The following is a 16,809-nucleotide window of genomic DNA, read 5'->3' as shown; positions in this document are numbered from 1 at the left end:
GGCATGCATGCGTGTGTGTTTATATGCGTGTACCTGTGAAGCTCATGTATTTCTGGCTGTTGGCCGTGTCTTTTGAGTCGTAGAACTTTAAAACATCTAAGACGGCCTGAGGATTCTTCTTCTGCTCCAGTTTGGTGATGTTGGACGTCTGAAGGAGCCGAGCCCACTGCTCCGGCATGCCCTGCACATACACAAGAAAATTATTAATGTTTGTTGATAAATTGGCGTCCGGCATCTTGTCATTTTGCAAAAGGGGAGTATCTCTTTACTATCCTTTTTGTTTCAATTACTTGTGTTTAATCAGTTTACACATGTGATTAGACATATTGCATCATAGCATTTCATTTATCTGCAGACTAAGCAGCCACAAGTTTTGGGTTTTCTAAGACTAAGTTATTGTATTAGGTATTTTAATTAATACGTCTGATTTGACAGATTATGTCAAAGTATTTAATTGGAATTCTGAGGAAAAATGCTCTATAAAAGCCAGAGTCAGAACTGTTGTTTGTTTTAGCTGGTAATAATAGTGATGCCAGTTGGATTTGTTAAGAATATCAAATTTTACATCTTATCCTTTCTTGCCCTTAGGTGTGATTCTCCCAGTTCTGAGTATAAATGCATTTTAGCAGTTGCAGTAATTGGAAGGACAAAGTTGTTCATGAGCTAGTCCAAAATAACCAAAATAGAATTTTAAGGTGGCTGACGATTTGTTAAAGAGACAGCAACAAATGTGCATCTCTCTGAACAATAAGCTTCAGACAATACAACAAGATACTGCATGCACACACACGCACACACACACGCACACGCACACACACACACACACACACACACACACACACACACACACACACACACACACACACACACACACACAGGCTTCCTATAGAGTCCTAACAAACCAGTCTTGTTATATTTGTACTTCAGTCACATAACTGGGTCACATCTCCATGTTTTCCAGCTCTCTACTCATTCGTCTGGGTCAGTCCATCACTCACACGCCTCCACTTCCTGCTCCATCACTCCGTCCCTCCACTCTCTCCAGGTCTCATCTTTCCTTAATGTTACACCATCATTTCATCCTTCTAACTAATGTCTTTGTGCACTGCTATTCTACTGTCTGAATTATATTTAGGTTGTGCAAAGATGACAAATGTTTATGTGCATATAGATGTGAAGGAGTAGCGCGCACACACACACACACACACACACACACACACACACACACACACACACACACACACACACACTTTAACTCCCAGCTAAAAGAGCTTGGTCAGGCGGATCAAGTGAGTCAGCTAAACAAGGCTTCTTTGTCTAATGTGATTATTTAAAAAGGTTCATTTGCCAAGTGTGTGTATCAAACACACAGACACACACATTTGTACACACACTCACATGCAACAATGAACATGGGTCCTTTGGTGCGCAATTAAAAAGTGATGTAAATACCACAGACGCACAAACACACCACAGACGAACACTGTGGCAGCTTTATGTAAATCTATGAGTGCCACTACACACAGGGGAACAAACACACAATACCACACACACACACGTACTGTGAACTCCCCGGTAACAGCATCAAAGCCGACATGGATGGTGTGCTCGAAATCAGACGGCAGAGAAATCTCTGGACGCTCCTTCTTCTTATAGGCTGAAAGAAAAAAACAGATAGACAGTCAAATATTTAAAAACCAAGATTATATATTATGTCAGAATTTTCCACCTGAATGACACATGATTATTCCAGAATTAATTTCTCTTTTACAATAAGGATATTTAAAAAGTAAAAGGAAATAGTAGCCTGGCTGCCAGTTGTACCATTTCAATAATTGATCTGTTACAGAAAATTGAAACATATTTTAAAAAAGCCCTTGAAGAGGAGGTGCAAAGAGATCCATGTTCATTAAAATTCCTGGAAAAGTCTTAAATCCAGAGAGAAATAGTGAAGAGGAAGTGAGGAGGAACAACAGAGGGAATGCAGAGAGGAAAACACAAGAGAGAACAAAAGGAAACTGAAAGGAGACAGAGGAAAAGAAGAAAGAGAGAGGAAAACAAAGACTGAATATGAGAGAGACAGAAAAGAAGATGGCACATGTGAGAAACCAGAGAAAGTGTTCCTCCACTGAGGATCACAGACAGCAGATCCCAATGGCATGACAAACAACAATACCGGACCATGAGCTCCCCATAAAGTATCCCTCACCATATGTGGAGGCGCATAGTGAGTTTGTATGTATGTTTGTTTGAAGTAGAAGTTAAGTAATGTTGTGTTTTATGTGTAGTGAGCACTGGACTCTTATTTTTAAAAATAGCTGTTTTGAACACTTCATTGCTTGTTGGCAGCTGGTCAGATGTTAACTTAACTCAATGATTTTCTTTCAAATTAAGTTCTGTGCGGTGGATCTAATCTATGAGAATGTGAAAAGCACTTCATGTGGATTTTGAACAGTAAATATTTGGAAAAGTAACTGTTAATGTTAAATGTTCAAAGAAACTTTAAAGTGCAACAAATCAGCCAACCTCGTCGGCCTAAGGGAAACGCCCGAAAACCAAACACAACAAACACACGAAAAAAACCTCTCTCATTTAAAAAAATAAAAAGTTGAACTCTAGACTATATAAATGTAGACAACATGACAGCTCCCCAGAAGTGAAGCCAAGACATCTCAATCGCCCTCTCCTGACTAGGTTATAAATCCTGCCCCTCCATCTAAGTGGAAAGGACATGAGTCAAACTTAAAACTCAAAGTAGAAGTCAAAAACATTCTCCCCCGGGGGCGTCCCGGTGGCTCACACTGGTAGAGCGCTTACCACTAAGGCTGAGTCCTTGCTCCGGCTCCGGGTTCGAATCTTGAGCTCCCTTTGCTGCATGTCTTCCCCCTCTATCACCCCCTTTCACTTCCAAAAAAATAATCTTTAAAAAAAAAAAACATTCTCCCCAAAGATACTTTACTTTTAGTTAGTTCTTATCACACTGATGTTTGCTGGTTTCAATCAGTTACTTGAGGCTATAAAACGGAGCTGTTACGTCAGCTCCACTGTGAAGACTGTAGCTCCAGAAGATGGCAGCGGTCCTATCAGGGATATTTTTGCTTCACTGTTGTACAGTGGGAGGAAGTGGAGATGTGTCGTCTTTTCTTTATTCAGTTCATTAACTGAACATTTCTTTTCATTGTGCATTTTAAAATATGTGTTGCACACCAAACGCTATTCTCCGACAGATGAACAGAAAAGTCTTTGGGTTAGACATTGACCTTCATCAGGCCATTCTCTTCTCGGTTGGTCTCAGGCTCAGCTGTATTCGACTTTAGCATGCCAACACAGGCATTTAATGATAACGTATCCATATTCACAGACTTCAAAGCGCCTCAGAGAAGTTACAGTGAGTTGTATTCTGCTGCAGAGAGTCTGACAACAGCTTTGACACAATAGGGCCAGACTGATGTAAACTGTGCTACACTGTTCTAATACAAAGAGGGAGGCTGTGAAAAGTGGAAGCAGATGCACTGAGGAGGTTTGAATGTGCTTACTGACTATTGATTGAGTGTCAGATAGTAAAAACATGATATCTCAGACTATTCCACAACCTGGAGAGAAATGACAACTGGTGTCTGATTGGCAAAAGAAATCTCAGTTGACTTCCACCAAAACATCAGATTAGGGGCAGAACTAGTTAAAACCTCAGCTTTTTGGTGTTTTAGTAACCCTATACTGTGTTATATGAAGTACTCAGATCATTTACTAAATTTAAGGTAGTAAAATAACACGAGGAAGGAAGAAGAGAAATCTATAATAATATGTGTCGCCATTGCATCAATACATTGACGTTTTAAGCCACATTTTTATGTTGCAAAATTCTGGTTGTTTTTAACTACGTGTTTTTACTGGATGAAGTATTGTAGTCATTAGACATATGGATGCTGTCAGAGGAAGTTATCAGAGAGCCAAGCTGAGGCCTCAGCTTTCAGTAAAACCGATCTTAAAGGTATAATATGTAGAATAGTCAGTCGATGTTTGTAAACAGAGCATGTTACCCGGCTCATCTGTTGGTTTCCGCAATTTCCTCAGTACACTGCAAATTATTTGGTTCTTACCGAGATTAAAAAAAAACGTAGATTTAGAAGTGTTAGATAATTTATCTTGTTGTAAGAGTTCATTTCTTTTTTTAACTGTTCAACATGCTTATTTCTAGATTTAACAATCTTAATTCAAGAAATCTTGTCAAGTGAAATGATCTATCCATGCAGCAAGATAATTTCCCTCAGATTTAGTGTTTTATCTTGTTTTTAGACACCCCTTTTTTGCAGTGTACTCACTCTTATCGCCTCCTCCCGTCAGGATGAATCTGATCGAGCGGTCTTTCTTCTTCTTGTCCTCGGGGTTTGGCGGAAGTGGCTTGGAGCCATGGTTGAGGGGGGCGGGATCCTTGTTGCAGGAGCCAATCATGGTGCTGGTGTTCCTCATGGGCGGAGCTGGAGGCTTGTCCTCAACCTCCCCATTATCAGACATCTTCAGCTGGGCTGCAGCCGGCTGCTCCTAGACAAAACACACACCAATCACAGAGGAGGCAAGGTGAGCAGCGGGGAAAATCAACTAATGACAACAGTAAAATTATTGATAAAATATCTCCAACCATATTTTTGAGACCGATACCAGTTTCATTTTCCTGATATAGTGGTCGAGTTTTTGAGCTTGAATGAAAATTCACCTTTTTTATGTTGTATTATATGACTCTGCAAAGGTATTAGGGGGGCTGCTTTAAAAAATATATATAAATATATATATATATAAAGAATAGTTAAAAAACAAAAAAATTGCTAAAATAAACTAAAAGCAATACTGCATGCTCAGTACCAGTCAATTGCTGACCGTTACTAGGAATATTTTTACAAAACAAATAAAACAAATAAAAATCAGCCCAAGATCATTTTAAGTTTGGTTAGAAAAAAATTATATCGCCGTATATTGGACAACATATATGCCAATACTGAAAAATATCCATAGTAGCAGTCAAAATGGATTAGAAAAAAACAATCTAAAAAAACAGAGGAATTTTGTTATTTATCAGTAACTTAAAGTCCAAGCTAAAGAAAGACATAGTTTCCATTTGCTCACTTAGTGGTCTGTTTGATCTACAAACACTACGCTGACTAAACCATGGTGTGTGTGTGTCTACTGACTCAGACCTAAATGCTGTGAGAAGGAAAAGAGCAACTTTCCGCCTGGTCGAGAAGTGACACACACACACACACACACACACACACACACACACACACACACACACACACACACACACACACAGTTGTGCAAGTACAACCTGCACACACAGCTGAGAGGCAAACAGGGACCTTTTAATGACTGGTTTTGCCACAACACCCTCACATAAAAATACACACAATCGCACACTGCAAACTAACCTGGTAGGCTGAAAGCCCCACAAGGAGCAAGGAGAGTCTATCTGGGTCAGAGCTGCACACACGCACAGCATGTTGATAAATGAATTGTTGATAAGCACAGATTTGATCCTAAATTGTGGATACGAGCAAGTAAGGAACTTTTGTGGCCTCTTTCAATCATTTTGAACTTACTGTTTGTTCTTAGGTGAGATACAAAAAAAAACCCAATATGCACAAAATCTGGCTCCTGTTTTGTGCTGTAAATTATTAGTGATGATGATGAAAAAGCAATTTACTTTAAGAAAACATAGAAAAATAATGTTCTAATTACTAAGCTCTAATTATTTAATAATTTTAAATGTTTACACTCATTAAAGATTATTATATTGAGCCTAAATACCAACAAAATTAGACCCATATGGCTTCATGCACACACAAACATAAATCCAACTTTCAATTTCAGTGATCGGGGCGATACACTGGTCCAGTTTAAGAATAAAAATATAAAAAAACCTAGGACCCAAATTATCACTAAAGGATCTTACAGAAAGCGTGTCTCTGTGAGTTCAATCACCAATGAGCCTCATTCAAACTAACAAACTCAATTCTTACTGTGTCTCTTTCCCAGATTGGAGATTTCTCACAAAATGTGTGTGAACAGTTAACAGCATCAGTGTTACAACCTCCAACTGAGCTGACTTCTGATCAGCAGCTGCTCTGTTTGCAGGGGTGTGATAGCATCATGCACATGATGCCTTTTCGCCCCAGAGGAGGGGGAAAATCTGAAGAGATGAATGCAAATAACAATTCACAGGAAAGAAAAAATCCCACATACATTCAAACAGTGAATCAGTTTCAACACTTTACTGACAGATGTGTTAAGCCTTCAGAGAGAGAAAAGTTCATGTTGATGTCACGGCTACAAGCAGAGAAATGAGAATTATTAAAGAAGCTATTACTTAAATAAGACCAACCTAAACTACAATAAAAGTGGTTCAACCCTCTGAACTTGGTGAACTGGCCTGTCACAATAACTACAATATCAATTTATCGAGCTCAGCAAAAGTTCAGTGCATTAACAAACCTTAAAAGTACTTTCAATAGAAACTTTCAGATTCAGCACAAACACAATTTTGACTTATTACCTCTTACCTTAACAGAGGCAGACAAACATGTCCACAGCTTCAAGTTTAGCAACAAATAAACGTGAAGAAGAACAGAAAGAAGAACAGAAAGAAGAGAGCAATGTTTGATCCACTGAAAGTCAAAGCAGAGGAGAGAGACTGAGAGTGTCACGCTGCACCGGCCTTTTGACCAACCCGGCCTCCCATAGACGCTGATGTCACAGCATGATGTCACAAGGTGAGTCACATAAGGAAGTGGGAAATATGACACCCCCCCCCCCCCCCACACACACACACACACAGACACACATAAAGAGTTGGCGTGTGTTTACAGCCATTAGACATGCAAACAATCACCGTTTACAGGGAAGTGATGAACCCTTTGTTGTCTGTTGGTCTAAAGCACACACATATCACACACATTACTTATCTTTACACAGACACATGCACACACACACGCACTCTCTCTCTCACACACACATACACACACTGAATCAAAGCCTTAAACTGAAATAACCTTTATTCATAAAGCACCTTTCATAAAAAATACAGCCCGTAGTGCAACACTGGCAAAATGAAAAAGAATTAGAGAAAAAAAGAAGGTATAGGGATTTTAATACTTTAATACTGACTTATTGATAGATATGTAGCTTCAAGTGTTAAATGAACAATTAACATTGAAATACGGGATTAAGTGAGAAAATGTATTTCCCATTTCACAGGGACTTTAAAATACAAATAGGAGGTTTTAATGACTTTGATAAAATTGGAATTACAACTTCAAAAATAAAGTTTTTGTCATTTGAATGTGTTTAATAAAGCAACCGATCATTGAGTGCAGTTTATCTTTTGCTGTTTAGGAAAATAATAAGAGCTGATAATTGCCTCTAACTATCGGTATCAGCCTATACTTTTTCCAACATGCACCAATTTGAAAACTTTTTTTCGGGATGATAAAGAAATTGTGACATATTTATTTTACATATACATATTTCTCTAGTTAGTTTTCATTTGGAGAATTGGATAATATAATATCTGATAATGTAACAAAAATGGTACATTTTTATTTAAAGTGATTTGCTTTATAAATAATATTTACATAGTATTGGTTAAAAATTGCACAATCCACATAGAAACGGTCTATTATATCTAATATCTCCCCTCTAAAATCAGTATCCGCCTCAAAAATCCCCTGATGTGTCTCTTTTTTGCCTCATGTAGCTTAAAGAAGCTTATACTCCATACATTAATGCCAGTGAGCATGCAGAACACTGGGGCCATTTGATGAGAAAAATAACCTTAAACCTTAAAATAACCTCTTTAAAAACAGCCTGACAGTAACATTGTAAATCTATGTCAATCTTCAACAAACACACACACACACACACACACACACACACACACACACGCACACACACGCAGACAACAGAGGTCTCATATTTCAGCCACTGCTGTCAGTTTCAGCAGAGCCCTGTGATCAAACAAACCCACACACTGTCTGCTACATGACACACACACATCCCTGTTCTTCCAGCGTTGTGAGGACCCCTTATTGACATAATGCATCATCCCTTAGCCCCTTACCCGAAACTTAACCAACACAACTGAACCATAACCCCAACCCTTACCCTAACCTAAACTGATTGAAACATTAAAACAAAGACTTAATCCTGAAAACAGCCAGAATTTTACACACACACACACACACACACACACGCACACACACACACACACACACACACACAGCTGATCTTCCAGACGATAACCACAGGATGAGTAAAGTGAGTTTCACCACAGTTGGAGGGTTTTCCCAACCACACAGAGACTACAGTCATCTTCTCCCTTACAATGTGTCACTGAGCAAAGCTCTAACTAAACCCTCCACCTGCCTCTGGTTTCCCCCTGACCTTTGACCCCTTGAACACTGACAGGTGTAATTTACACATGGATCAAGGATGAAGTCTGAGGTGATATTTAGTAGAGGTAGTTAGGGGTGTACATGAATGTACATATGAAATATGAAATGTATATATGAAATCCAGCATCTCTCAAATAGTTTCCCTTTCCTTCCTTACAGACTATACACTTCCTTACACTCGTGTTTTCACTGTCGTGAATTTGTGAAATAAACAAAACGAAATGCACAATGATCATTTCTGGCTAATAGCATTCACGTATCCCAAGTTTTCTATAGATATTGTAATAACATTGTTATCGTCATGAATTCTGTTGGTGACAACAATTGTGTAGTGAGAATCTGATATTGTGCAAGAGATAGTCTAGAGATACACCAATAAATATGAGCTTATTGCCATTGTTATCACTATTGTCAGTAACTGATCAACCGTATCAGTCAGCTGACTGGTAACATCAGTCCAAATATATTGTTTAGGCTGCATTCACATGAAATCCGGCAGTTTAGCGACAAGTCATTCCATCTATATGTGTGGAGGCCGTGCGTTTTGGCTGCGGCTTCCACTTTGTAAGCTGAAAAAAATCTTTAAAAACCCTCTTGGATCAGCTGGAAAAACCAATCGTAACAAAGCTGAAAACACAGAACATTTTATTGCACAATACTTTTACTTAAGCAAGGTTAAAAATGCACGACTTTTACTTTCAATATTTTCAGTGTGGTATTAGTACTTTTACTGAAATAAAAGATATAAATACATCTTCCACCGCTGCCCATTAGTCACAGGATAATTTCAAAAAGCTAATTCATACCCACAAAAAGATTAAAGAAACCTAATTTACCTTCTCCCTCTCTCTCTCTGTTATCCATCTAAATCACTCTCTTATCATCCCCATCTCTCTCCATTTTACATAAAAAAAGGCATCAAGACTGCATCATACAGAGATAACACTTTAAAAATACACACCTATCAAACACACACATGCACACGCAGAGAGTGTGTATGTTCATGTCCATGTCCAGAGACTAGGATTATGCACACATACATCAAGAGACAGTTGCCTTTAAATGTCAGCACTTCCTGGAAACGCCATGTCAGCCTCTGCAGCCTCGCTTACTGGAAGACTCCGTATGCACACACAGAACCATCCGTGCATACATTAACCCTCCCTGACAAACACATTAGTGCTAGCATTGCTGTTAAAACACAGCACAGTCTTTTCTCTCTCCTCCTGCACTGCTTGTCTTTATTCCCACTGTAAAGCAGAAATGTACCTGAACGAAAAACTGACTGTTGAATGATGCATTTGTTTGGATCACTGTAGTGTACGGGCAACACACTGACAGTCATCCAGACACAGTTCCTGGAGATGGTTTTAGTCCAGTAGTATGAGAGATTAGCTGCGGACACACATGACCAAGATAAAACATTTTTGCTGATGATAGATTATATTTATATTTATTTGTTTATTTATTTATTTGACAGCCTCAGACTTGAGTGTCTTTCTTTGCTAAATTGACAGCAGATCGATTCTTAGGATACTTAAATCTATTCTAGTGTACACCCGCAGTAACACACACGAACACGCACACGCACACACGCACACACACACACACACACACACACACACATGCACACACACACACACACGCACACGCACACGCACACGCACACACACACACACACACACACACACACACACACACACACACACACCCTCTCTGCCTCCATCCTTGTTAAACAATTTAGCTGAGCTTGCAGACTCAGCAGGGGGGGATCCGCCCATGCTATAGCCCAGGAGAGCTAAGTGTCTCTGGGCATGGCGCGGCCTCAGAGTCCCTCGCTGTTCCTGGAGCTCCTGCTGGTACAACACTCAAACACTGTGGGATGCTCAGTACACACACACAAAACCATCCTGTGTATGTGTGTGTATTTGTGAGGCAGGAGATAAATATGAGAAATAAACAGGATAAGACAAAGAGAGAGGGACGTCACCACGGCATGCTGGCCAAAAACACAACAAAGGGAAAAAAAGAGGCAGAAGGACGAAGAGTATCTGGTTCCTTCTGAAAACCTCCAAAACAGCAATGTGAAGCAAAGACATAAACCTCAGCCAGACTGAACGGCTCTGAGTGATGAAGACCAAGAAAGAGAGAGAAGAGAGAGAGTGGTGTACGAGAAGAGGAGAGACATGTCAGCAGTCGACTCCAAAGTCACGTCTTCACAGTAAAGAGACGAACCCCAAGGCCCAGACTTCAAATGTATATTTTAACATATTTTACAGATCAGACGGGACGTGAACACGTGTTACATTTATATGTATGGATATGTGCAAATTCCAATATGAACACACAGCCTCACACAGAATCTATTTTCAAGCAGACACACACACACACACACACACACACACACACACACACACACACACACACACACACACACGTCCAAACCACACCCTTTATAATTTGGATCTTTGAAGTTTCAACCTCAGGAGAGTCCCTGGTTTACAGATCACACATCCTGACTGTTCTTCTGTATTCAAGGCATTTTTAATAATTTGGCCTAAAAAAACCCCAAACGAATTCTCTCTTTATTCTACTCGGTTTATGTTTATACTTTTTTAATCTTAATGTTGTTTTACTGTCACTTAAAAAGAATTGTGATTGTACTGATATAGCCTTTTCCTCTCTGCTCTAGAGCTCCAAAAACTATAACTGACCTAATGAACAATAACTGAGCACCACTGTTGCTTTGAGTGACATCCTCCTTCATAATGATAATGTGAGAACACAACTCAACTACATATATGACATGGGTCTAGTTGCTTTAACATACTTTAATGCGGAAATGTTACCTATTAAACTGTTAAAAAGCACTTCAGTATAAGAATAAAATAATCAGTAAACACGGGCTAAGTGCTGGAGGTTTCTGTATGTATGTGTGTGTGCTTGCGTGTGTGGTAGAGAGACAGATGGTAATCTTGAAGAGGAGGACGTGGCCAAACATATAATAAACGATAAACGCGAAGAAAGCGAGGAGGTGGAGAAGAGGGGGATGGTGGTTTTCTTCTGCATGAACGAAGGACATGACAAGCCTGGTTGGGATGGGGCGAGAGACATAGACAGAGAAAGGGAGAGAGAGAGAGAGAGAGAGAGAGAGAGAGAGAGAGAGAGAGAGAGAGAGAGAGAGAGTGCGTGACCAAATAACAGACTGTATCTTAGCAGGAGGCATGTACACACACACACACACACACACACACACGTCAGTAGATCAGTCGGAGGTGTTCAGTGCCTTGCCAGAGGGAACGTCAACTGCAGAGGTGAGGTGAAAAAAGAGCATAATCTCTTCAGATGTCTAAATCCCTCTCATTTTACCCATAATCCTTTGTTTAATGGTTGCTCCTTGTGCGCAGATTACATCCTCACTACAAACCAGCATGTCTTTTAAAGTTCCAGGCGTCTCTGTGTTGTTATTTAGTGCTGAATCATATTTTCCTCATGTTCAGTGTGTCTGTGCAGTTTATTTTAAAGCCCAACTGTTTAGTCAGATGATTGACAAGCACCAATCAAGTTCCAGCTTCTCAACTGTGAGGATTTGCTGCCTTTTGGAATATAAATGAAATATAAAATAAGATTACATTTATATAAAATAAGATAAGATTAACTGTTGCCCAGAGGAGACATTCAGCAGCACAAGCAAAGAAACAGGTATACATACAAAATGGTCAAATGCATTTAAATGCTATTTTCCCAAACCTAATTCTAAAAATATACTTATTTATATTCTTTATAGATGAATGATGTTCAAATTCACTACGATATCTCACTGTGGGGAAGCTTAAACACTTAAAATAATATAAATATCATAATATTACATACATTTTCTCCTTGTTGTCACTGTTCATGCAGACACACAAACATACACACACACACTAGATGTGATTAACTAGCTGCCTTCTGTCTGTATCTGTGCAGCACATTGATTATGCAGGTTATTGTAAGCAAGACATCCCATTTCAGAACCCCTGCCACACACACACACGCACACGCACACGCGCACACACACACACACACACACACACACACACACACACACACACGGGGACACCCTGCTCCGTACAACCATCTGTCCAGCCCCGCCTCAACAAATTGCCTTCAGGGGCCAACTGAGGCCACTGTGTGTGTGTGTTTGTGTGTGTGTGTGTGCGTGTGTGCTGCTTAAAAAAACATACATAATCAATTGCTACCTGCTGAGATCATTTGGGCGATCTCTCCCTGCTCTGCAGAGTCCTCAGATCATTTACATTTCCTGCCCCCCAACAAAAAGGTCGACTTCTCAACGGATTATTCGAATCACTGCACTTCGGTTTCAGCTGCATCATTGTACACACAGGAACAAAGTATAACAGCAGGACATGATTTAAAATTTTACAGAGTCATGTCTCAAAACTAAGAGTGGTGCGACATGTTTCATTTTACTGTTATGATGCTGAATGTTGGAAGAGGCCACTGAATTAATTTTGAAGCAGACGCTGGTGCGACTGCCTCAACAGCTCGGGGTGATTCGCTGTCAGCAGCCAATCGGGAGAGATTTCACACCTGGACCATGAGCAGGACGCACTTCTTTTTTTCGACTGTGCTGATATTTTAACAGACGATGAACAAAGACAATTAATACACAAGTCATTGAGTTATGTTCATGTCAAACATGAGACTTGACATGATGAGGTTAATGTTGTGCAGGTGCTCTGAAAGTTGGACCGGAAATGGGCTGAAGAGAGAATAACATTTTTATTGTAATTGCAGACAGGATTCAAGTCTAGGTTATGGCCATTATTTTAGCTACTCTCAAAAATGCCATTTGGAAGTGCCTGAAACAGTCCTACTTTACTACCAACTCTCATCACATACATAAGTGGAGAAGAATAGATCAGGTTTTTATGACAGCAATGCCAATATAATGAGCTGCAGCATTTTAAAGACATCACATCTTACACATCACACACAGCTGGCTGCAAAATATTTTTTTCCAGTTTGGCTATTGGCAGTCCATAATTTTAGATCCTGATTGCAGTTAAATGTATTGAAGAAAATGCTGAGAAAAAGCATGATTATTTTAGCTAGAAGGTCATACCTAGCATCCATCTTGTGGAAGTAAAGATATTAAAAGTCAAAACTTGGACCTGCTGGGAGAGTCAGAGGATCACCACAGTCTGTAAGATTTATCCTCTGGGGTCCATGAATGTCCAAACCAAATTTCACCGTAATCTATTAAAAATGTGTCAATATATTTCAGTCTGAGACCAAAGTGTTGGACCAACATTACCATCTAAATAAGTTAAACATTTAATTTAAGCAAGAGCAGGGCAATGCCAGTATAATAAACATCTATAAAGAGTGGTGGGGAAGATCCAGTAGTACTTAAACAGAAGAAGAAGAATAGAAGGAGGTCTGTGAAGCTGAATTAAGAGTGAACTGGCTGGAAAGAAAACCGGTGAAATAATTTGCCACTAGTCCTTCCAAAACTTTGGAGGCTGACTTACTTACATGACGCGTGATACAATAAGATCAGGCTTCACTGGTCAAACTGGGCAAACTGGGTCCTGATTATGATCCCAACTGTACACGCTGTCAAACTGAACCAGCATCACTGCCTCAGTTATTTTACCCCACTTTAAGTCCACTTTGAAAACACATTCTGTGACGCAGCTCTGACATTAATGTGATCGTGAAAACAGAGAAATGCAGGAAGCAAGATATTGTGTGTTTTCTAATAACCAGAGTCACGTCTCTGAGCTAACCTAGTTACACCAACATCCTCATTTATTCATTATTCGCAAAATGTAGAGTGCTTCACGTGATGTGCAGCCTCAGTACACAAGCGTGAGCCGGAAACTGTACGATGTTAGTAACGTGTCTTTCTGTTGAGTACATGCAACTGCAAAATAATCACCATCAACATGGACTCCAGAGAGGCTTTACTAATCAATACTGACATGAACTACAAGGTCACATTAAGACCGCCAACAGAGGGACCTGATGTTTCAGCTTTGTACCGCCCCTTGAGATCACACACACACACACACACACACACACACACACACACACACACACACACACACACACACACACACACACACAGTTTAATCCACCAAAACTCTCTCTCCCTTGTGTCTCTTAACTTTTCTACTGTGTCGGCATAAATGTATCAGACACCCAGCTGACAACCTCACAGCTAAACTGGCAGTGGAGCGAGGCTGTTCATACCTGCATTAACATGCATCTCCACATGCATGATAATGCCAGCAGCACAGAGTGATATTCATTAGTCAAGACTGTTTTGATGTAAGTCGGCGAGTGTCTAAGATATCGACAGTAGAGATATACAGTAGTAGAACTATAGGGCACTGAGCTCCTTAAGGCAACAAAAATACTTTTGAAAAACTCGAGAGCTTTCTAGATATCATGACCTGGTTAGTTTAGATAACCAAAACCTCACCTTATTGTGAGCAGTTTCATGTAGAATTATAATAGAAAGAAAATAGTTCCTTCATGCTAATGCTCACAACAGTATAAATTGAGGTGATGCAATCTGTTTCACTGTTCCTTCATCTGTAGTGAAAAGTGAGGGAAGACCTAAAGAAGAAGTGTGATGAAGTTAGTGGTAAGGGGAAATAAAAAAATAAAAAAGGAGATTGAAAAAGAGAACAGAAAGTGAAGACGCCCTCCGTTGGAATCCCAGAGTGCACTGCAGAGATTTAAGTGGCAAGTCCATCCTCTAATGATGGTAATAGGCTTAATGCACACACACACACACACACACACACACACACACACACAGTTTAATCCACCAAAACTCTCTCTCCCTTGTGTCTCTTAACTTTTCTACTCTGTCGGCATAAATGTATCAGACACAAAGATTTTTTACCACCTCTACCTTCAGTCTCTCCTGTCTTCTCCTCCCTGCTCTGTGCTCTGTTTACATTATTGTTCCTTTAATGCTTTCTACAGGACCTGGTTAATGCAAACTGCTTATTTTTGCACATTTTTTTAAAATGAGACCTGTAAAATAAGGACATGAAATTATGAAATATCTCTATTTTATCTCTATCTGGTTATTTTTCCTGTTCATCACACATGATTTGTTGAAGGACCGTTTGAAATTTTCAAATCTGATGATCATTTCTGCTTCAAAAGTTTATGGCCATAAAGTAGACTTTTTCACCGGCGGGTTTTGGGGTTCAGAGTAGTATCTCCCTCTGTCTCTTTCACGCTTTTCTTCTTTGTCTATCCCTCATCACATCAGCCCTCACTCCGTTTAATCTGTCTGGAAAGCTTTCTGCTTTAAGCTATTTATCATGTGAATATGTGTGTATGGAAGAAGGAAAAGATTGAATGAAATGTGGAATAAAAAGAGGAATCTGTCCGGTCTGAGTGGCCCAACAATGAGCGAGCACGGGAAGAAGAGCAAGACAAAAAGAGGACAAAACTGGGAAAGTAAAACACAGTTAGTGGAACAGCAGGGGCGAGAGACATACTGAAAGAACACAAAGTAGGAAGAGAGAGAGAGAGAGAGAGAGAGAGAGAGAGAGAGAGAGAGAGAGAGAGAGAGAGAGAGAGAGAGGGAGGGAGAGAGGGAGAGAGACAGAGAGAGAGAGAGAGACAGAGAGAGGAGGGGGCAAGTGGGCGCCAGAGGAGAATAAAGCGCGAGGGATTGAAGAATAGAAAGAAAGCTGAGAAGCAACACGAGTCCACTGGAATTTAGACAAAACCATTATTCACTGGAAACACTGTCTGAGAGCACGCTCAGTCTTTCTTTTCACTTTTTTCTCTAGATTGATCGACTAGTCGACCAACCAAACCTAAATCTATTTTTTCTTACAGCTTTTATCTACTTTGTATTTTTACCAAACTGAAGAATATTTTTGGATTTTGGGGTTTTACAAGCAATGAAAAACAAGACATCTGAGATTTTTTTTCTTTTGTACCATTTTCTGATATTTTACATTCAATTAATCGAGCCAGAAATTAGCAGATTAAATGTAGAATGTGGGGTTTCTAGCAGTCTCTCAACCAAAACAATACATTTCAGTAGCACCTGTGGTCAGATTAGAATCCCACGAGAGACAAAGCTTGAACATATGAAGTGTGTGTGTTATGTATAGGTATGTATTGGATTACATAACATCTACAGTATGTGTATCTTCCATCTGTGTGTGTGTTATATTTCATTTTGGGTGGAGTGTTTATCCTACCTTACAAATGGATGTCTAATGTACATGTATGTGTGTGTGTGTGTGTGTGTGTAATGTGATTCTTAGAAAGCTGGGTTGTTCCCAGCCCAACCCTGAAGACACAGGACAACTCTCTC

General features: G+C 39.7%; 1 protein-coding gene across 1 annotated transcript in view; it reads right to left on the bottom strand.

Moving 5' to 3' along the window:
• Window positions 1–16,809, bottom strand: part of pak1 (p21 protein (Cdc42/Rac)-activated kinase 1) — a 47,292-nt gene that overhangs the window by 17,171 nt on the left and 13,312 nt on the right. The window contains exons 3-5 of the mRNA XM_059331041.1: window positions 4,323–4,542; window positions 1,563–1,657; window positions 34–181 (exon numbers count right to left, since the gene is read on the bottom strand). Of these exons, the coding sequence (XP_059187024.1) occupies window positions 34–181; window positions 1,563–1,657; window positions 4,323–4,515 (436 nt within the window). The 5' untranslated portion in view covers window positions 4,516–4,542. The remainder of the gene's footprint in view (window positions 1–33; window positions 182–1,562; window positions 1,658–4,322; window positions 4,543–16,809) is intronic.

The sequence above is a fragment of the Centropristis striata genome, chromosome 4, assembly GCF_030273125.1.
Source record: "Centropristis striata isolate RG_2023a ecotype Rhode Island chromosome 4, C.striata_1.0, whole genome shotgun sequence".
Lineage (NCBI taxonomy): Eukaryota > Metazoa > Chordata > Actinopteri > Perciformes > Serranidae > Centropristis > Centropristis striata.
This window is presented reverse-complemented; position numbering and strand designations above follow the sequence as displayed.